A 22915-nucleotide genomic window follows, 5' to 3' on the forward strand; every position below is an offset into this window, starting at 1 on the left:
ACATTTTCTTTAATACTTAACATTTTTAAATGAAGGAATAGGAGGGTTTCAAATGTGTTTTCAGTTTGATTCTGGGTTTGGTTTTCAAGTGGCACAAATTTTGAAAAACAATGTGGCACTTGATAAACAGTTGTCTTCCCTCTTGGTCTGTTAGAGACATTTTAGAATGATTGCAGCACCATGCAGGGGTGGGCAACTCCAGTCTTCGAGGGCCTGATTGGTGTCACACTTTTCTCCATCCCTAGCAAACACAGCTGATGAATCAAATTGCATTCTAAACTGAAGATCATGATTAGGTGATTATTGGGGTCAGGTGTTTTAGCTGGGGCTGGGGCAAAATTGTGACACCAATCAGGCCCTCGAGGACTGGAATTTGCCCACCCCTGATTCTAGTGGATCCCTGTAATTATCAGGAACAGGCAAAGGTACAATACATGTAGGAGCCTTAAAATGAATCAGATTGAACAGGAAACTATATACAGTATATATTTAAGCAATAAGGCCCGTGGGGGTGTGGTATGTGGCCAACATAAATCAAATCACATTTTATTTGTCACATGCCCCGAATACAACAGGTGTAAACCTTACAGTGAAATGCTTACTTTCAAGCACTTAACCAACAATGCTTTAAGAAGTGAAGAAAAATGTGTTCTGTAAAAAATAGAAGAAACAAATAATTAAACAGCAGCAGTAAAATAACAATAGCGAGGCTATATACAGGGGGCACTGTACCAGTACAGATTCAATGTGCGGGGGTACCGGTTAGTCGAGGTAATTGAGGTAATATGTGCGTGTAGGTAGAGTAGAAGTGACCATGCATAGATAATAAACAGAGAGTAGCAGCAGCGTAAAAGAGGGGTCTGGGTAGCCCTTTGATTAGCTGTTCAGGAGTCTTATGGCTTGGGGTAGAAGCTGTTAAGAAGCCTCTTGGACCTCGACTTGGCGCTCCGCTACCGCTTGCTTTACCACAACAGCACTCCCTCCTCTACAATGTTTGGTGGTTAAAACACTCCTGCTCCATGAACAGCTTTCTTTTCTGTCAGTTATTGTGGCATCCCTTACTGAACATAAAAGGCACATTTTGCGTGAATCCATATTTTGGAAGTTGTGATAGCGATAGCGAGTTAGTTTGCTAAATGCAAAATATTGTCCGGAAGTGTTTAACGGTAAGGCCCCCACAAAAAAAACTAGAGACCCTGCCCATATTTCCATTGAAAATTAGTCTAATAGAATTTTTACAAATGCTTTAGTATACGTAATTCCCAAAAAATCGAGAAATTTATGAAAACATGAAAATGACCATATCTAAGTGCTCGCTTGTCAGTGGAAAAAAATAAAAAGATTTCATGTTGATAAAATGCTGCCAGTTCCACTTCAACTAAACAATGGAAGTTGCACAATCCATGACTACTCTGTAAATTAGCTTGACGTGCTAAATTCTCTCCACCAATAAGAGGGGTGGGAACAGTTTGTGTCAAGAACTGTGCCTGTGCCCATAGAAATAGATGTCGCACATGTGCACATGTGCTGGGGGGGTGATGTTCCCCAATGCTGGAAATGGGCCTCCGAGTGAAAATGTGAACCCATGGCCTAGAGGGTGCAACAATTCAACACCAATGTCAGTTGGCTTTTCATAACGAGAGAGAGAGAGGGAGAGACAAATCAGAATAAGAATTAATACATATTTTTTTCTTACAACCATTCATCGTACAGTCACTTTATTATTTTGAAACTTGTTGAAGATTTTCTGTCTGATCTCTTTGGTCTGCAGACCGTATATAATAGGATTGAGCCAAGGAGGAACCACATGAAACAAAATGGCTGACAGTTTCCTGTGGTCGGCCCACTGAGGGAAGCGATGGAGAAAGATGATGATGAAACCGGACACCAGCATGATGATGTACACAGACAGGTGTGTGGAGCAGGTCTGCAAGGCCCTGCTATTCAGAACCCTGTTTTTGTTTCTCACACACACCATAGCTATCTTAAGGTATGTTAGTGTCACACTTCCTATGGAGGACCCCAGGAGTAGGATGGTAAAAGTGAGTCCATAGATATTGTTAATAATAACGCTTTCACAGGAGAGCTTGAATAACGAGGCATTGTCACAGAAGGGGTTGAAGATTTCAGATCTGCATCGTGACAGGCTGAGTGTGAGGCCCAGGAGGATCCCCACAAGCAGAAAGGCAGACCCCCAGGCAAAAAAAGTCAGTTTTGCGATCATCCTGTTGGTCATGATGGTGGCATATCGTAGGGGGTAGCAGATGGCCACATATCTATCAAAGGCCATGATAATCAGTATTGTATGTGATGTTGTGCCAAACATGTGGGCGCAAAATGCTTGGATGGCACACGCAACGTTGTTAATGTAGCGGTCTGCGCTTGCCACAAATATATCACTCAGCAAACGAGGGATGATAACCGTGGCTCCAAGAGCATCATTGAGAGGTAGGTTGCAGAAGAGGATGTACATGGGCTGGTGCAGGCTCCTCTCAACGGAGATCAGTAGTATGAGGCCGATGTTGGATACCATCGTGAAGATGTAGATGATGAGGAGAAGGATGAAGGCAGGGTAGGAGGACTGTTGAGTGACTTTTAACCCCTCCAGGAGGAACATGTTCTTAGGGTAGGTGTGGTTCTCCATTTGCCACCCAGAATGAATGTCACAACCTGCAGGAGAATGCAATAACGTTATTTATTAATAAATACCAAATAAATACCAGTGGTATTATGACTTTAAGAAAAGGTCTACCAAGCAACAAATACAATTTGATAATCCTTGTTCATTACCCTGCCTCTCCTTAAATACTTACTGTTTTGGAACAAATACTGTCAATATATTTAACCAAATGATTTAATGAAAAAGTAAAAAAAGTAACCAAAAACAAACCAACATAATATATTTCACAAAAGAGAACAACAACTGACTATAATCCAATGTTGTATAATTCAATAGATGTAGATACAATGGACACAATAACACTTTCAACTCTAACATAAAACATCAGCATCACAACAAGCACATTAGATAACATAAGAAGGATTGTCCCTGACATAAATTGTTGAAGTATAACACTAACAAAAAGGGTGAGATGATCTTCCACAGGGTCCTCTCTTTGGTTTCTGAGTTCTCTTCCACCCCTCAAGACTGAAACAGCATCACAGCCTTTTATCCAAAACCCTGAACATGGTAACACTCCCAACCCAAACTCCCAAACATGGTTACAAGGTTGGAGGCCTCTGGTGAAATCAAACTCCAGGAAAAATAATTGGCAACTTGTTAAGGGATTCTGACTAATTATGTATACATTTCAATCAGGACTGACTAATCAGAATACTATTATTTTACTGTATAAATGTATGAATTTTATTTTAATCCTCAATACCTTGGCATGGTCATAAATTATCTTAGGATATAGGAAGGCTTGAGAACTATACTGCCATTGTACCGGAGTGGTGGAGAGACGGGACAGTTCGAAACCTAATGACGTCATTTTCAGTTTATAACCTGTTGTAAATTGTATCATGTTCAGTACTCTCGAGAATAAACGCTAGTGCTTGATTTTGAGACTGGTCTCCGCTCATTTTATGCAAATACGTTTCTTACAAATCTTTAGAAATGGGCTGAGTAAATTTAATTTAATTGGGTATTAAACATATAGGAATTTAATTCCTCTATCACTTCCTCTATCACTTCAGATTGTAACTTGAGTGATGTAGGCTAGTCCATTTTGGCATTGTGTGTGCAGTCAATTTTTCATGTTAGTTTTTAAAAGCAAAATGGAATTCCATTGCCCTTTTTTAGGAAGAATAGTGGGTGATTGGCATAGGTGGACAAAACAGAAACAGGAATTGAACCCCAGTCTCCAGTAAGGGATATGTGTTCTCTAGAGTTGATGGTTTTACCACTCAACCAACCTGTCACCTCATGTTTCTTTTTGACAGTTATGTATATACATTATGACTGACAGGGTGCACTGTTTTGAAGCCACTGCACCACAATGTTTGTTATTCTCCACTATTGTTTGAAAGGTTTTGGAAGATATAGAAATTCATTTATTAATGTCTACATTCATTTTTGCCAACTTTTATAATACAGACTCCTAATTAATGCATACTTTCCATCTCTACCTCCAACTCCTGTGTACCACTCCCACAATGCACTTAGTTTGGAAGGGGCCAATGTTCCAGTGGGGAGCCTTCTGCATGAGTGCATCAAAGCTAAACCAGTCATCAAGTTCCAGCAGCAGCCACACAGCTACAGCAGCCTAATAGTGTACATGGAATCAACATGCAGTGTCAGAAATGCTTGTCATTTTATTAAATTTTTGCTAAGCTGAAGGAGTGTAAACGTGCCAGCTTGGAGGAGGTCACTAAAGGACAGAGTTCCTTCCATGCGTAGTATGATGCACGTAAACTTTGAATCACTGCTAGCTCAGCAAAGAAGGTTCCTGTGCACACCTCAACAAATCCCTACAACTTTGTACAGGAGCATCTCTTCCCCAGATTCTATGGGAACTCAGCAACCACATATGGCAAGGAAAAATCAAATCAAATCAAATTGTATTTGTCACATACACATGGTTAGCAGATGTTAATGCGAGTGTAGCGAAATGCCTTATGATTAACGAGACGTGGTGTGATCTGTTCACCTGACTTAGAATTCCTCACAATCAAATGTCGACAGCATTATCTACCAAGGGAATTCTCTTCGATTATAATAACAGCCGTATATATTCCCCCCCATGCAGACACATCGATGGCCCTGAACAAACTTTATTTGACCCTATGCAAACTGGAAACCACATATCCTGAGGCTGCATTCATTGTAGCTGGAGATTTTAACAAGGCTAATCTGAAAACAAGGCTCCCTAAATTGTATTAGCATATCGATTGCGCAACCAGGGCTGGTAAAACCCTAGATTATTGTTATTCTAACTTCCGCAATGCATATAAAGCCCTCCCCCGCCCTCCTTTCGGAAAAGCTGACCACGACTCCATTTTGTTGCTTCCAGACTACAGACAGAAACGAAAACAAGAAGCTCAGGTCTGTTCAACGCTGGTCCGACCAATCTGATTCCAAGCTTCAAGACTGCTTCGATCACGTGGACTGGGATATGTTCCGCATTGCTTCCAACAACAACATTGACGAATACGCTGATTCGGTGAGCGAGTACATTAGAAAGTGCATTGACGATGTCGTACCCATAGCAACGATTAAAACATTCCACAACCAGAAACCGTGGATTGATGGCAGCATTCGCGTGAAACTGAAACTACTGCTTTTAACCAGGGCAAGGTGACCTGAAACATGACCGAATACAAACAGTGTAGCTATTCCCTCCGTAAGGCAATCAAACAAGCTAAGCGTCAGTATAGAGACAAAGTAGAGTCGCAATTCAACGGCTCAGACACAAGAGGTATGTGGCAGGGTCTACAGTCAATCACGGATTGCAAAAAGAAAACCAGCCCCGTCACGGACCAGGATGTCTTGCTCCCAGACAGACTAAATAACTTTTTTGCCCGCTTTGAGGACAATACAGTGCCACTGACACGGCCCGCTACCAACACTCTCCTTCACTGCAGCCGACGTGAGTAAAACATTTAAACGTGTTAACCCTCGCAAGTCTGCAGGCCTAGACGGCATCCAACAGCCGCGTCCTCAGAGCATGTGTTTACGGACATATTCAATCAATCCTTATCCCAGTCTGCTGTCCCAACATGCTTCAAGAGGGCCACCATTGTCCCTGTTCCCAAGAAAGCTAAGGTAACTGAGCTAAACGACTACCGCCCCGTAGCACTCACTTCCGTCATCATGAAGTGCTTTGAGAGACTAGTCAAGGACCATATCACCTCCACCCTACCTGACACCCTAGACCCACTCCAATTTGCTTATCGCTCAAATAGGTCCACAGACGACACAATCGCAACCACACTGCACACTGCCCTAACCCATCTGGACAAGAGTAATACCTATGTGAGAATGCTGTTCATCGACTACAGCTCAGCATTTAACACCATAGTACCCTCCAAACTCGTCAACAAGCTCGAGACCCTGGCTCTCGACCCCGCCCTGTGCAACTGGGTACTGGACTTCCTGACGGGCTGCCCCAAGGTGGTGAGGGTAGGTAACAACATCTCCACCCCGCTGATCCTCAACACTGGGGCCCCACAAGGGTGCATTCTGAGCCTTCTCCTGTACTCCCTGTTCACCCACGACTGCGTGGCCATGCACACCTCCAACTCAATCATCAAGTTTGCGGACAACACTACAGTGGTAGGCTTGATTACCAACAACGACGAGACGGCCTACAGGGAGGAGGTGAGGGCCCTCGGAGTGTGGTGTCAGGCAAATAACCTCACACTCAACGTCAACAACAAAAGGAGATGATTGTGGACTTCAGGAAACAGCAGAGGGAGCACCCCCCTATCCACATCGACGGGACAGTAGTGGAGAGGGTAGTAAGTTTTAAGTTCCTCGGCGTACACATCACGGATAAACTGAATTGGTCCAACCACACAGACAGCGTGGTGAAGAAGGCGCAGCAGCGCCTCTTCAACCTCAGGAGGCTGAAGAAATTCGGCTTCTCACCAAAAGCACTCACAAACTTTTACAGATGTGCACAATCGAGAACATCCTGTCGGGCTTTATCACCGCCTGGTACGGCAACTGCTCCGCCCATAACCGTAAGGCTCTCCAGAGGTAGTGAGGTCTGCACAACGCATCACCGGGGGCAAACTACCTGCCCTCCAGGACACCTACACCACCCGATGTCACAGGAAGGCCATAAAGATCATCAAGGACAACAACCACCCGAGCCACTGCCTGTTCACCCCGCTATCATCCAGAAGGCGATGTCAGTACAGGTACATCAAAGCAGGGACCGAGAGACTGAAAAACAGCTTCTATCTCCAGGCCATCAGACTGTTAAACAGCCACCACTAACATTGAGTGGCTGCTGCCAACACACTGACTCAACTCCAGCCACTTTAATAATGAAAATTGATGGAAATTGGTGTAAAAAATATATCACTAGTCACTTTAAACAATGCTACTTAATATAATGTTTACATACCCTACATTACTCATCTCATATGTATACTGTATGTATATACTGTACTCTATATCATCTACTGCATCTTTATGTAATACATGTATCACTAGCCACTTTAAACTATGCCACTTTGTTTACATACCCTACATTACTCATCTCATATGTATATACTGTACTCTATATCATCTACTCCATCTGGCCTATGCCGTTCTGTACCATCACTCATTCATATATCTTTATGTACATATTCTTTATCCCTTTACACTTGTGTGTATAAGGTATTAGTTTTGGAATTGTTAGGTTAGATGACAAATACATTTGATTTGATTTTTTGGGGTACTACATGCAGGGGCAAATGGGCATGTTCTGCACAGGACTGGAGAGATGCAAACTACTGTCTGGGCTCCATCCGGGCAGGTTGTTATTGTTGATGTGAACTTCAGTGCTGATGTTATCCCTGAACTGAAGACATTGTATTTCGTACATATGCTGACAAGGACAGTATATGAGTTCCAGTCAGGCAGACTAACTCTGTGCTCCAAATATGTTAAACTATGTGGTATTTAGGCTCAGGGCCTAATACTTTGTGTTTTTAAATAGTTCTCATATTTTGTGCCTTCTAAAGGTCTCTCTGTCAGCTCTACCTTATTATCTAAGCGTAACACTTTATTTTGTTGTCTTGCACAGTTCCCTTCATATGCATATTTACATGATTATATTTGCATAATTGTTTTATGGCTTGCCTTGTACAGCTCTCTTCATACATGTTTATCTAATGCCTAAGGATAAGTCCTTATGATTTATGAATATTTTTTCATATAGCACTTCATGAACTGAGCATACCGTAACTCATCTTGCACTTGGCAAATTATGGTGTTAATAAAACACTATGAAATTCCACTTTGTTGACATTTTCTTTAATACTTAACATTTTTAAATGAAGGAATAGGAGGGTTTCAAATGTGTTTTCAGTTTGATTCTGGGTTTTGTTTTCAAGTGGCACAAATTATGAAAAACAATGTGGCACTTGATAAACAGTTGTCTTCCCTCTTGGTCTGTTAGAGACATTTTGGAATGATTGCAGCACCATGCAGGGGTGGGCAACTCCAGTCTTCGAGGGCCTGATTGGTGTCACACTTTTCTCCATCCCTAGCAAACACAGCTGATGAATCAAATTGCATTCTAAACTGAAGATCACGATTAGGTAATTATTGGGGTCAGGTGTTTTAGCTGGGGCTGGGGCAAAATTGTGACACCAATCAGGCCCTCGAGGACTGGAATTTGCCCACCCCTGATTCTAGTGGATCCCTGTAATTATCAGGAACAGGCAAAGGTACAATACATGTAGGAGCCTTAAAATGAATCAGATATAACAGGAAACTATATACAGTATATATTTAAGCAATAAGGCCCGTGGGGGTGTGGTATGTGGCCAACATAAATCAAATCACATTTTTTTTGTCACATGCCCCGAATACAACAGGTGTAAACCTTACAGTGAAATGCTTACTTTCAAGCACTTAACCACAATGCTTTAAGAAGTGAAGAAAAATGTGTTCTGTAAAAAATAGAAGAAACAAATAATTAAACAGCAACAGTAAAATAACAATAGCGAGGCTATATACAGGGGGCACTGTACCAGTACAGATTCAATGTGCGGGGGTACCGGTTAGTCGAGGTAATTGAGGTAATATGTGCGTGTAGGTAGAGTAGAAGTGACCATGCATAGATAATAAACAGAGAGTAGCAGCAGCGTAAAAGAGGGGTCTGGGTAGCCCTTTGATTAGCTGTTCAGGAGTCTTATAGCTGTTATAGCTGTTAAGACGCCTCTTGGACCTCGACTTGGCGCTCCGCTACCGCTTGCTTTACCACAACAGCACTCCCTCCTCTACAATGTTTGGTGGTTAAAACACTCCTGCTCCATGAACAGCTTTCTTTTCTGTCAGTTATTGTGGCATCCCTTACAGAACATAAAAGGCACATTTTGCATGAATCCATGTTTTGGAAGTTGTGATAGCGATTTTTATTTTTATTTATTTTACCTTTATTTAACCAGGCAAGTCAGTTAAGAACAAATTCTTATTTTCAATGACGGCCTGGGAACAGTGGGTTAACTGCCTGTTCAGGGGCAGAACGACAGATTTGTACCTTGTCAGCTCGGGGGTTTGAACTCACAACCTTCCGGTCACTAGTCCAACGCTCTAACCACTAGGCTACCCTGCCGCCCCATAGCGTGATAGCGATAGCAAGTTAGTTTGCTAAATGCAAAATATTGTCCGGAAGTGTTTAACGGTAAGGCCCCCACAAAAAAACTAGAGACCCTGCCCATATTTCCGTTGAAAATTAGTCGAATAGAATTTTTACAAATGCTTTAGTATACGTAATTCCCAAAAATTCGAGAAATTTATGAAAACATGAAAATGACCATATCTAAGTGCTCGCTTGTCAGTGGAAAAAAAATAAAAAGATTTCATGTTGATAAAATGCTGCCAGTTCCACTTCAACTAAACAATGGAAGTTGCACAATCCATGACTACTCTGTAAATTAGCTTGACGTGCTAAATTCTCTCCACCAATAAGAGGGGTGGGAACAGTTTGTGTCAAGAACTGTGCCTGTGCCCATAGAAATAGATGTCGCACATGTGCACATGTGCTGGGGGGGTGATGTTCCCCAATGCTGGAAATGGGCCTCCGAGTGAAAATGTGAACCCATGGCCTAGAGGGTGCAACATTTCAACACCAATGTCAGTTGGCTTTTCATAATGAGAGAGAGAGAGGGAGAGAGAGACAAATCAGAATAAGAATTAATACATATTTTTTTCTTACGACCATTCATCATACAGTCACTTTATTATTTTGAAACTTGTGGAAGATTTTCTGTCTGATCTCTTTGGTCTGCAGACCGTATATAATAGGATTGAGCCAAGGAGGAACCACATTAAACAAAATGGCTGACAGTTTCCTGTGGTCGGCCCACTGAGGGAAGCGATGGAGAAAGATGATGATGAAACCGGACACCAGCATGATGATGTACACAGACAGGTGTGTGGAGCAGGTCTGCAAGGCCCTGCTATTCAGAACCCTGTTTTTGTTTCTCACACACACCATAGCTATCTTAAGGTATGTTAGTGTCACACTTCCTATGGAGGACCCCAGGAGTAGGATGGTAAAAGTGAGTCCATAGATATTGTTAATAATAACGCTTTCACAGGAGAGCTTGAATAACGAGGCATTGTCACAGAAGGGGTTGAAGATTTCAGATCTGCATCGTGACAGGCTGAGTGTGAGGCCCAGGAGGATCCCCACAAGCAGAAAGGCAGACCCCCAGGCAAAAAAAGTCAGTTTTGCGATCATCCTGTTGGTCATGATGGTGGCATATCGTAGGGGGTAGCAGATGGCCACATATCTATCAAAGGCCATGATAATCAGTATTGTATGTGATGTTGTGCCAAACATGTGGGCGCAAAATGCTTGGATGGCACACGCAACGTTGTTAATGTAGCGGTCTGCGCTTGCCACAAATATATCACTCAGCAAACGAGGGATGATAACCGTGGCTCCAAGAGCATCATTGAGAGGTAGGTTGCAGAAGAGGATGTACATGGGCTGGTGCAGGCTCCTCTCAACGGAGATCAGTAGTATGAGGCCGATGTTGGATACCATCGTGAAGATGTAGATGATGAGGAGAAGGATGAAGGCAGGGTAGGAGGACTGTTGAGTGACTTTTAACCCCTCCAGGAGGAACATGTTCTTAGGGTAGGTGTGGTTCTCCATTTGCCACCCAGAATGAATGTCACAACCTGCAGGAGAATGCAATAACGTTATTTAATAATAAATACCAAATAAATACCAGTGGTATTATGACTTTAAGAAAAGGTCTACCAAGCAACAAATACAATTTGATAATCCTTGTTCATTACCCTGCCTCTCCTTAAATACTTACTGTTTTGGAACAAATACTGTCAATATATTTAACCAAATGATTTAATGAAAAAGTAAAAAAAGTAACCAAAAACAAACCAACATAATATATTTCACAAAAGAGAACAACAACTGACTATAATCCAATGTTGTATAATTCAATAGATGTAGATACAATGGACACAATAACACTTTCAACTCTAACATAAAACATCAGCATCACAACAAGCACATTAGATAACATAAGAAGGATTGTCCCTGACATAAATTGTTGAAGTATAACACTAACAAAAAGGGTGAGATGATCTTCCACAGGGTCCTCTCTTTGGTTTCTGAGTTCTCTTCCACCCCTCAAGACTGAAACAGCATCACAGCCTTTTATCCAAAACCCTGAACATGGTAACACTCCCAACCCAAACTCCCAAACATGGTTACAAGGTTGGAGGCCTCTGGTGAAATCAAACTCCAGGAAAAATAATTGGCAACTTGTTAAGGGATTCTGACTAATTATGTATACATTTCAATCAGGACTGACTAATCAGAATACTATTATTTTACTGTATAAATGTATGAATTTTATTTTAATCCTAGTACTAAATATAATATGTGTAATTATAATCAAGAACTAGAACAATGACTGTCTGTTCCTTGTCAGACTGGCTAGAATGCTTATCTACACAGGAATACCTTGGCTTGGTCATAAATTATCTGTAGGATATAGGAAGGCTTGAGAACTATACTGCCATTGTACCGTAGTGGTGGAGAGACGGGACAGTTCAAAACCTAATGACGTCATTTTCAGTTTATAACCTGTTGTAAATTGTATCATGTTCAGTACTCTCGAGAATAAACGCTAGTGCTTGATTTTGAGACTGGTCTCCGCCCATTTTATGCAAATACGTTTCTTACAAATCTTTAGAAATGGGCTGAGTAAATTTAATTTAATTGGGTATTAAACATATAGGAATTTAATTTCTCTATCACTTCCTCTATCACTTCAGATTGTAACTTGAGTGATGTAGGCTAGTCCATTTTGGCATTGTGTGTGCAGTCAATTTTTCATGTTAGTTTTTAAAAGCAAAATGGAATTCCATTGCCCTTTTTTAGGAAGAATAGTGGGTGATTGGCATAGGTGGACAAAACAGAAACAGGAATTGAACCCCAGTCTCCAGTAAGGGATATGTGTTCTCTAGAGTTGACGGTTTTACTACTCAACCAACCTCTGTCACTTCATGTTTCTTTTTGACAGTTATCTATATAATGACTGACAGGGTGCACTGTTTTGAAGCCACTGCACCACAATGTTTGTTATTCTCCACTATTGTTTGAAAGGTTTTGGAAGATATAGAAATGCATTTATTAATGTCTACATTCATTTTTGCCAACTTTTATAATACAGACTCCTAATTAATGCATACTTTTAAATTATTTTCCATGAACAAACACATTTTGTGAAAACATTTTCCTTAATCCTTTACTGAAAATAGTTTGGACACTGTACATTCAGTAACAGAATAACAATATTTATGGCAAATGTGAGGTAGGTGCAACATAAGACAAAAGAATTACAAGGGTTTGCGTAAAAGGTCTAACTGGCGTCTCCAAGTGGTCACACACCTCTCCAAAGTTTGTACTATTACTAAATTCACGAGGTTCAGCTTACCACCACTTTACAAACATGTTGGCAGGGGTGGTAGTAGTTAGAATTTGTATGAGGGTTTTGGCATGGATGTTGGTCGGGGAGGCCAGCCCTCAGTCATGAACTGTTGTTGTGCTGAGCCAGCTGCCAGGCAGTGAACCTGTAGCAAACCAAACCTCATTAATCACACATTTTCAGTATTAATTATACGGTGCCTTCAGAAAGTATTCAGACCCCTTGACTTTTTCCACATATTGTTATGTTAATGACCAAATAAAACAATTTACTCATCAATCTACACACAATACCCCATAATGACAAAGCGAAAACAGGTTTTCAGATTTTTTTGCAAATGTATTAAAACAGAAAACAGGAATACCTTATTTACATAGGTATTCAGAACCTTTGCAATGAGACTAGAAATTGAGCTCAAGTCCTGTTTCCATTGATCATCATTGATTGGAGTCCACCTGTGGTAAATTCAATTGATTGGACATGATTTGGAAAAGCACACACCTGTCTATATAAAGTCCCACAGTTGACAGTGCAAGTCAGAGGAAAAGCCAAGCCATGAGGTCGAAGAAATTGTACGTAGAGCTCAGTGACAGGATTGTGTTGAGGCACAGATCTGGGGAAGGGTACCAAAAATGTTCTGCAGCATTGAAGGTCCCCAAGAACACAGTGGCCTCCATCATTCTTAAATTTATGAAGTTTGGAAGCACTTCCTAGAGCCGGCCGTCCGGCCAAACTGAGCAATCAGGGGAGAAGGGCCCTGACAGAGCTCCAGACTTCCTCTGTGGAGATGGGAGAACCTTCCAGAAGGACAACCTCTTTGCAGCACTACACCAATTAGACCTTTATGGTAGAGTGGCCAGACGGAAGCCACTCCTCAGTAAAAGGCACATGACAGCCCGCTTGGAGTTTGCCAAAAGTCACCTAAAGGACTCTCAGAACATGAGATACAAGATTCTTTGGTCAGATAAAACCAATATTGAACTCTTTGGCCTGAATGCCAAGCTTCAGTTCTGGAGGAAACATGGCACCATCCCTACGGTGAAGCATGGTGGTGGCAGCCTCATGCTGTGATGATGTTTTGCCAGCGGCACGGACTGGGAGACTAGTCAGGATCGAGGCAAAGATAAACAGAGCAAAGTACAGAGAGATCCTTGATGAACACCTGCTCCAGAGTGCTTAGGATCTCAGACTGGGGTGAAGGTTCACCTTCCAACAGGAGAACGACACTGAGCAGACAGCCAAGACAATGCAGGAGTGGCTTCGGAACAAGTCTCTGAATGTCATTGAGTGGCCCAGCCAGAGCCTGGACTTGAACTCGATCGAACATCTCTGGAGAAACCTGAAAATAACTGTGCAGCAATTCTCCCCATCCAACCTGACAGAGCTTGAGAGGATCTGCAGAGAAGAATGGGAGAAACTCCCCAAATACAGGTGTGCCAAGCTTGTAGTGTCATACCCAAGAAGACTTAAGGTTGAATTCGCTGCCAAAGGTGTTTCAACAAAGTACTGAGTTAAGGGTCTGAATACTTATGTAAATGTGATATTTCAGTTGTTTTATTTTTTTATAAATTAGTAAACCTTATTAAAAAAGCAGTTTTTGCTTTGTCATTATGCGGTATTGTGTTTATGTTGATGCGTGGAAAAAACGATTAAATTAATTTTAGAATAAGGTTGTAACGTAACAAAATGTGGAAAAAGTCGAAGGATCTGAATACTTTCCGAAGGCACTGTATATAAAATTGGAAATTACAAGACTGTAAAATGTTGTTGACCTCTAAAACATAGTTTTGGAATGATGAAATTATTCAAATGTTGTTTTATCATTTTAACAACTAGAACAATGTTGTCTAACAGTTGGTTGAGTTACCCATTAAATGAATGTTATTTGGACAATGGAGAAATATTGTTTTTGGTCTGTGTAAATAGAATAATATTTTCATATTAATTTCAGCATTTACTGTTTGCCTGTTATCTTCAATATGTTTCAGTACATTTAATTTTACAGGTATTATGGGCACCATTATTAACAGTTAATGCATTAATTTACATACATACCAGTCAAAAGTTTGGACAAAAGTTTGGCCTGATTCACCAAGTCTCCTCTGAACAGTTAATGTTGTATGTTACTGGGACTGCAATCAGACGTGCAGTTAATTGCAGATTTCTGAGGCTGGTAACTCTAATGAACTTATCCTCTGCACCAGAGGTAATTCTGGGCCTTCTTTTCCTGTGGTGGTCCTCATGAGAGCCAGTTTCATCATAGTGCTTGGTAGTTTTTGCGACTGCACTTGAAGAAACTTTCAAAGTTCTTGACTGACCTTCATGTCTTAAAGTAATGATGGACTGTCATTTCTCTTAGCTTATTCTTGCCATATCATTGACTTGGTCTTTCACCAAATAGAGCTATCACTGTATTCCACCCCTAACTTGTCACAACACAAATGATTGGCTCAAATGTATTAGGAAAGGAAAGAAATTCGACAATTAACTTTTACCAAGGCACACCTGTTAATTGAAATGCATTCCAGGTGACTACCTCATGATGCTGGTTGAGAGAATGCCAAGAGTGTGCAAAGCTGTCATCAAGGCAAAGGCTGGCTACTTTGAAGAATCTAAAATCTGAAATATATTTTGATTTCTTTAACACTTATTTGCTTGCTACATGATACCATATGTGTTATGTCATAGTTTGATGTATTCACTATTATTCTACAATGTAGAAAATAGTAAAAATAAAGAAAAACCCTTGAATGAATAGGTGTGTCCAAGCTTTTGACTGGTACTGTATATTTTAATTTTCATGCTTTGGCACACAAATGTATCTTCCATTATAAGTAACTGAAGCAGACATAATGTTAAGTCATTTTTTGATGATTTTAAAAGTCTATGCAAATCCTAATACTAATTCCTAATTGGGCAACTCAACCGTCTGGTTGAGGTGTTTGCAATGCTTTATAAATCACATTTTAAGTAGGCATTTCAGTATAAAAACAAATAGTTATAAAAAATATATATCCTTTTTATATTTGTTTCTTGGTGAGCCAGTTATTAAAGCGCAAATCCTTAGACATTTTTTAAACCAATTTTTTAGGGGATTGCAATTGCAAATTGAACCTTGTAGTTCTGTAATGTCAATCTGGGTTTAGTAAAAAGGTTCTGTCTGGTACAGAATGTTAAAATTATTTAAATAGAAAAGTAGACATTTAATGACTATTAAAAGAAAATACTCTTCATTCTTTCTAATCATATCATCAAATATATTCATTCATGTTCATCACACATTTTTAAAGCAATAGTTCACTAAAATGACAAGTACACTATATCCTTTTCTTCCCTGTATTGGACCTCCTATGTGGATTTATTTAATGAGCTGAATAGTAAAGACATGTAATTCAACTGTAACCAGGAATGTATGTTTTCATATGATGGTTAAACAAATCACTTCAAAAGGTAGGCTACCTGTGCACATTTGTACAATCCAAAATAATTCAAATCATGGCACCTACCATTTGATGAATGGAAAGAGACGTCAATTAAAACACCAAATAATGTAATGACATTTGTTTACTGGCATTAGGCACACTTTTAGCCTGAAATGTTTGATGCATGTCCATTGCTGTCCGCACGCGTCTCAACCCCAGCCAGTCATCTTTGCATTGGCAAGAATGTTGTGTTCATGTAGAACCACACCACTTATACCACCTGTTTTCAAGTGCTTTGCTACTTTTGCATGCTCTGACAGTCGAATATGATAAATGATGGTGTAATAGCCTACAGTTTTCTATTCATCTTTGTTTTAATTATTGTGATAAGCTCATGTTTTACCGGTACGCTGTACGCTGATGCTGTTCCTGTCTCGTTCCATGTACGTTCTATATTAAATGTTTGACTCCCTGTTCCTGCTTCGTCTCTCCAGCGTCATTCCATGTGACATGTATTCCATACGAGAAAGTACTGGCTTGCATTCACCCCTGATCCCCTGAGAACAAGCAACAAAGCTTAGCTCTGGATGAGTAAACTGATATATTCTTCTGGTCTCTGATACCTAAAGTCAGTAAACTACTTCCTAATTTTGAATAACATAAAATAAAATCTTATTTGTCACATGCACAGATTACAGCGAAATGCTTACTTACAAGCCCTTAGCCAACAAGGCATTTTAAGAAAGTATTTACTGAATAAAATGAAGTAAACAATAAATAAATAAAAATTAAAAGAGAAGAAAATATAAAAATAACTAATAATTAAAGAGCAACAATAAAATAACAGTAACGAGGCTATATACAGGGGGTATCAGTACAGTGTCAGTGTGCGGGTGCACAGGTTAGTAGAGGTAATTGAAGTAATATGTAGATGTAGGTAGAGGGAAAGTGACTGTGCATAGACAATAAACAGACAGTAGCAGCAGCGTAAAAATGGGGGTGAGGGGTCAATGCAAATAGTCCGGGTAGCCATTTGGTTAGCTGTTCCGGAGTCTTATGGCTTGGGGGTTAAAGCTGTTAGGAAGCCTTTTGGACCTAGACTTGGCGGTCCGGAACCGCTTGCCGTACAGTAGCAGAGAGAACAGTCTATGACTAGGGTGGCTGGAGTCTTTGGCAATTTTTAGGGTTTTCCTCTGACACCGCCTGTTATAGAGGTCTTGGATGGCAGGAAGCTTGGCTCCTGTGATGTACTGGGACGTATGCAGTACCCTCTGTAGTGCCTTGCAGTTGGAGGCTGAGCAGTTGCCATACCAAGCAGTGATGCAACCAGTCAGGATGCTCTCGATGGTGCAGCTGTATAACTTTTTGAGGATCTGAGGACCCATGCCAAATCTTTTCAGTCTCCCGAAGGGGAATATGTTTTGTTGTGTTGTGCCCTCTTTACGACTGTCTTGGTGTGTTTGGACCATGACAGTTTGTTGGTGATGTGGACACCAAGGAACTTGAAGCTCTCAACCTGCTCCACTACAGCTCCGTCGATGAGAATGGGGGCGTACTCGACCCTCCTTTTCCTGTAGTCCACGATCATCTCCTTTTGTCTTAATCATGTTGAGGGAGAGGTTGTTATCCTGGCACCACACGGCCAGGTCTCTGACCTCCTCCCTATAGGCTGTCTCATCGTAGTCGGGGATCAGGCCTACCACTGTCTTGTCGTTGGTAAACTTAATGATGATGTTGGAGTTGTGCTTGCCCATGCAGTCATGAGTGAACAGGATGTACAGGAGGGGACTGAGCATGCACCCCTGAGGGGCCTCTGTGTTGAGGATCAACGTGGCAGATGTGTTGTTACCTACCCATACCACCTGGGGGCGGCCCATCAGGAAGTCCAGGATTCAGTTGCAGAGAGAGGTGTTCAGTCCCAGGGTCCTTAGCTTAGTGATGAGCTTGGAGGGCACTATGGTGTTGAACGCTGACCTGTAATCAATGAATAGCATTCTCACGTAGGTGTTCATTTTGTCCAGGTGGGAAAAGGCAGTGTGGAGTGCAATATAAATTACATCATCTATGGATCTGTTGGGGCGGAATGCAAATTGGAGTGGGTCTAGGGTTTCTAGGATAATGGTGTTGATGTATGCCATGACCAGCCTTTCAAAGCACTTCATGACTACAGACGTTAGTGCTACGGGTCGGTAGTCATTTAGGCAGGTTACCTTGGTGTTCTTGGGTCTGCTTGGAACATGTTGGTATTACAGACTCGGTCAGGGACAGGTTGAAAATGTCAGTGAAGACACTTGCCAGTTGGTCAGCGCATGCTCGGAGTACACATCCTGGTAACCTGAATGTTGACCTGTTTAAAAACTCACAGCGGCTACGGAGAGCATGATGACACAGTTGTCCGGAACTGCTGGTGCTCTCATGCATGCTTCAGTTTTGCTTGCCTCGAAGCGCGCAGAGAAGTAATTTAGTTTGTTTGGTAGGCTCGTGTCACCGGGCAGCTCACAGCTGTGCTTCCCTTTGTATTCCATAATAGTTTGCAAGCCCTGCCATATCCGACGAGCATTGGAACCGGTATAATATGATTCCATCTTAGTCCTGTATTAACGCTTTTCCTGTTTGATGGTTTGTCGGAAGGCAAAGCGGGATTTCTTATAAGCGTCCGGGTTAGAGTCCTCCTCCTTGAAAGCGGCAACTCTACACTTTAGTTTAGTGTGGAAATTGCCTTTAATGCATGGCTTCTGGTTGGGGTATGTACGTGCGGTCACTGTGGGGACGACTTCATCGATGCACTTATTGATGAAGACCGTGACTGTACTCCTCAATGCCATCGGAAGAATCCCGGAACATACTCCAGTCTGTGCGAGCAAAACAGTCCTGTAGCTTAGCATCTGCGTCATCTGACCACTTCCTTATTGAGTGATTCACTGGTACAATTTCTTGTTTGCTTATGGCCTTATACAGCTAGTTGTGTGCGGTCTTAGTGCAAGCATCGGTTTGTGGTAGTAAATAGAAAGCTATGAAAAATATTGATGAAAACTCTCTTGGTAGATAGTGTGGTCTACAGCTTATCATGAGATACTCTATCTCAGGTGAGCAAAACCTTGAGTCTTCATTAATATTAGATTTTGTGCACAGTTATTAACAAATAGACACAGACCACCACCCCTTGTCTTACCGGAGGCAGCTGTTCTATGTCAATGTTGTCACGCCCTGGCCTTAGTTATCTTTGTTTTCTTTATTATTTTGGTTAGGCCAGGGTGTGACATGGGTGATTTATTGTGTTTCGTCTTGTCTAGGGGTTTATTAGATTAATGGGGTTGTGTTCAGTTTAGTTGTCTAGGAAAGTCTATGGTTGCCTAGAGTGGTTCTCAATCAGAGGCAGGTGTTTATCGTTGTCTCTGATTGTGAACCATATTTAGGCAGCCATATTCTTTGGGTATTTTGTGGGTGATTATTTCCGTGTCTGTGTTTGTTTCACCACACAGGACTGTTTCAGTTTTCACATTTATTGTTTTGTATATTTGTAGTGTTTCTCGGTATTCATCTTTATTAAAGATGTTTAACCCTAACCACACTGCGTTTTGGTCCGCCTGTTCTTCCCAGGAAGAAAGCCGTGACAGAATCACCCACCACAACAGGACCAAGCGGGCATGGTGACAGGCAGCGGCAGCAGGAGCATCACAAGGAGGAATGGACATGGGATGATGTGTTGGACGGCAAGGGTTGCTACACATGGGAGGAGATCCTGGCGGGAAAGGATCGGCTCCCATGGGAACAGGTGGAGGCAGCTAGGAGAGCAGAGGCAGCCGGAGAGAGGAGGGAACACGGCTGGCAAGGAAGCCCGAGAGTCAGCCCCAAAAATGTATTGGGCAGAGGCACACAGGGAGTATGATGAAGCCAGGTAGGAGACCTGCGCCAACTTCCTGTGCTTACCGGAGGGCGAGAGAGACCGGGCAGGCACCGTGTTATGCTGTGGAGCGCACGGTGTCCCCAGTGCGGGTGCATAGCCCGGTGCGGTACATACCAGCTCCTCATATCGGCCGGGCTAGAGTGGGCATCAAGCTAGGTGTCATGAAGCCGGCTCTACGCATCTGGTCTCCAGTGCGTCTCCTTGGGCCGGCGTACATGGCACCAGCCTTACGCATGGTGTCCCCGGTTCGCCTGCACAGCCCAGTGCGGGCTATTCCACCTCGCCGCACTGGCAGGGCGACCGGGAGCATTCAACCGGGTAAGGTTGGGCAGGCTCAGTACTCAAGAGCTCCAGTGCGCCTGCACGGTCCGGTCTATCCAGTACCACCTCCATGCACCAGCCCTCCGGTGGCAGCTCCCCGCACTCGCCCTGAGGTGCGTGTCCTCGGCCTAGTACCACCAGTGCCGGCACCACGCACCAGGCCTACAGTGCGCCTCACCTGTCCAGCGCTGCCAGAGCCTTCCTCCTCTCCAGCGAAGCCGGAGTCTCCCACCTGTCCGGCGCTGCCTGAGCTGCCCGTCTGTCCAAAGCTGCTAGAGTCTCCCGCATGTCCAGAGCTGCTAGAGTCTCCCACCTGTCCAGAGCTGCTAGAGTCTCCCGCCTGTCCAGAGCTGCTAGATTCTCCCGCCTGTCATGAGCCGCCAGAGTCGCCAGTCAGCATGGAGCCGCCAGAGTCGCCAGTCAGCATGGAGCCGCCAGAGTCGCCACTCAGCATGGAGCCGCCAGAGTCGCCAGTCAGCATGGAGCCGCCAGAGTCGCCAGTCAGCATGGAGCCGCCAGAGTCGCCAGTCAGCATGGAGCCGCCAGAGTCGCCAGTCAGCATGGAGCCGCCAGAGTCGCCAGTCAGCATGGAGCCGCCAGAGTCGCCAGTCAGCATGGAGCCGCCAGAGTCGCCAGTTAGCATGGAGCCGCCAGAGCCGCCAGTCAGCATGGAGCCGCCAGAGTCGCCAGTCAGCATGGAGCCGCCAGAGTCGCCAGTCAGCCAGGTTCTTCCAGAGTCGCCAGTCAGCCAGGATCTGCCAGAGTCGCCAGTCAGCCAGGATCTGCCAGAGCCGCCAGTCAGCCAGGATCTGCCAGAGCCGCCAGTCAGCCAGGATCTGCCAGAGCCGCCAGTCAGCCAGGATCTGCCAGAGCCGCCATTCAGCCAGTATTCGCCAGAGCCGTCAACCTGCCTGAGCTACCTCTTAGTCCTAAATGAGGCACCCCTCAGTCCAGGTGGGCCCTTTGTTAGGGTTATTAGGCCAAGGTCGGCGGCGAGGGTCGCCACTCAAAGGATGCTAAAAAAGCGGACTAAGACTATGGTGGAGTGGGGTCCACATCCCGCGCCACCCAAACCCTCCCCTATGGGTTTAGGTGTGCAGCCAGGAGTCCGCACCTTTGGGGGAGGGGGGGGGGGGGGGGTACTGTCACGCCCTGGCCTTAGTTATCTTTGTTTTCTTTATTATTTTGGTTAGGCCAGGGTGTGACATGGGTGATTTATTGTGTTTTTTCTTGTCTAGGGGTTTATTAGATTAATGGGGTTGTGTTCAGTTTAGTTGTCTAGGAAAGTCTATGGTTGCCTAGAGTGGTTCTCAATCAGAGGCAGGTGTTTATCGTTGTCTCTGATTGTGAACCATATTTAGGCAGCCATATTCTTTGGGTATTTTGTGGGTGATTATTTCCGTGTCTGTGTTTGTTTCACCACACAGGACTGTTTCAGTTTTCACATTCATTGTTTTGTATATTTGTAGTGTTTCTCGGTATTCATCTTTATTTAAGATGCTTAACCCTAACCACGCTGCATTTCGGTCCGCCTCTCCTTCCCAGGAAGAAAGCCGTGACAGATGTACGGAAAACCCAGCCAGCTGTATATTATCCATGTCGTTGTTCAGCTACGACTTGGTGAAACATAAGATATTACACTTTTTAATGTCCCGTTGGTATGATAGTCTTGATCGGAGCTCAGCCAGTTTATTATCCAATGATTGCACGTTGGCTAATAGGATTGATGGTAGAGGCGGGTTACCCACTCGCCGTCGGATTCTTACATGGCACCCTGACCTAAATCTCTGTCTCTTCTTCATGCGAATGGCGAGGATTTGGGCCTTGTCCGGTGTCTGAAGTAAATAATTTGCGTCCGACTCGTTAAAGAAAAAACGAGGTGAGTAATAGCTGTTCTGATATCCAGAAGCCCTTTACGGTCATAAGAGACGGTGGCAGAACCATTATGTACAAAATAAGCTACAAATAACACGAAACAACTCCCACAATAGCACAATAGCACCCCCACAATAGCACAAGTAAAACAACAGTCACCTCCTCCAGCTCCGTTATAGGATGTAACATGTTGTAAGTTTGTAATTTTAGGAAAATACACCTTCCATGGAGGTTTTCATATTGATATAATTGTTTTTATAGCAATGTCTCTCCAATGAGCCTTTAATTTAATATGTTCTAAGGCACCTGTATTTCTTTGTTTTTACCAGAAAAAGCTTAAGTTATGTTATTCTTCTGAAAAAGTGGTGAAAAAAATAGAAGTAATTGCAAATGAGGACCAGAACCAATGCGATGAATAATCAAGGACTTGGGACTATAAGGTTCTATCTGGAAAATGTATAGTTTTGAGATAATTAGCACTTTTCAAGTCCAAGATCTCTGAACTATTTTGTGATGTCTTCCTCTTTCATGACTCAATAAGTGCATCACCTTACATTAAAGTATTAGTACCTCAAAGTTCAAAGATGTTTGTGCAAATAGAAAAAAAAATCTGACATACAGTTTCTCACATGTGAAGGACCACCTAAAGAGCAATTCTACGTGAAAAACTCATTTTTTACCAAAAATGCCAGATAGAACCTTATAGTCCCATGGTCTCAATATTATAGATTCTGATTATTATTTACTTCTACCATCTTCC

The 22915-nt window shown here is 42.8% G+C and overlaps 2 protein-coding genes across 2 annotated transcripts; both read right to left on the reverse strand.

Moving 5' to 3' along the window:
• Positions 1 to 1702: 1702 nt before the first annotated feature.
• LOC110534914 (olfactory receptor 52N5-like) lies at positions 1703 to 2644 on the reverse strand. Its single transcript, XM_021619831.2, has one exon. The coding sequence runs from the start codon at positions 2642 to 2644 to the stop codon at positions 1703 to 1705; it is 942 nt and encodes a 313-aa protein (XP_021475506.2).
• A 7246-nt stretch (positions 2645 to 9890) lies between these two features.
• Positions 9891 to 10950, reverse strand: LOC110534892 (olfactory receptor 52N5-like). Its single transcript, XM_036989343.1, has one exon. The coding sequence runs from the start codon at positions 10827 to 10829 to the stop codon at positions 9891 to 9893; it is 939 nt and encodes a 312-aa protein (XP_036845238.1). The 5' UTR covers positions 10830 to 10950.
• Positions 10951 to 22915: the final 11965 nt, after the last annotated feature.

This window comes from Oncorhynchus mykiss, chromosome 10 (genome assembly GCF_013265735.2).
Source record: "Oncorhynchus mykiss isolate Arlee chromosome 10, USDA_OmykA_1.1, whole genome shotgun sequence".
NCBI lineage: Eukaryota > Metazoa > Chordata > Actinopteri > Salmoniformes > Salmonidae > Oncorhynchus > Oncorhynchus mykiss.

Coding starts and splice junctions, on each gene's coding strand:
- LOC110534892 (XM_036989343.1), bottom strand. CDS start 10,829: ATGGAGAACCACACCTACCCTAAGAACATGTTCCTCCTGGAGGGGTTA.
- LOC110534914 (XM_021619831.2), bottom strand. CDS start 2,644: ATGGAGAACCACACCTACCCTAAGAACATGTTCCTCCTGGAGGGGTTA.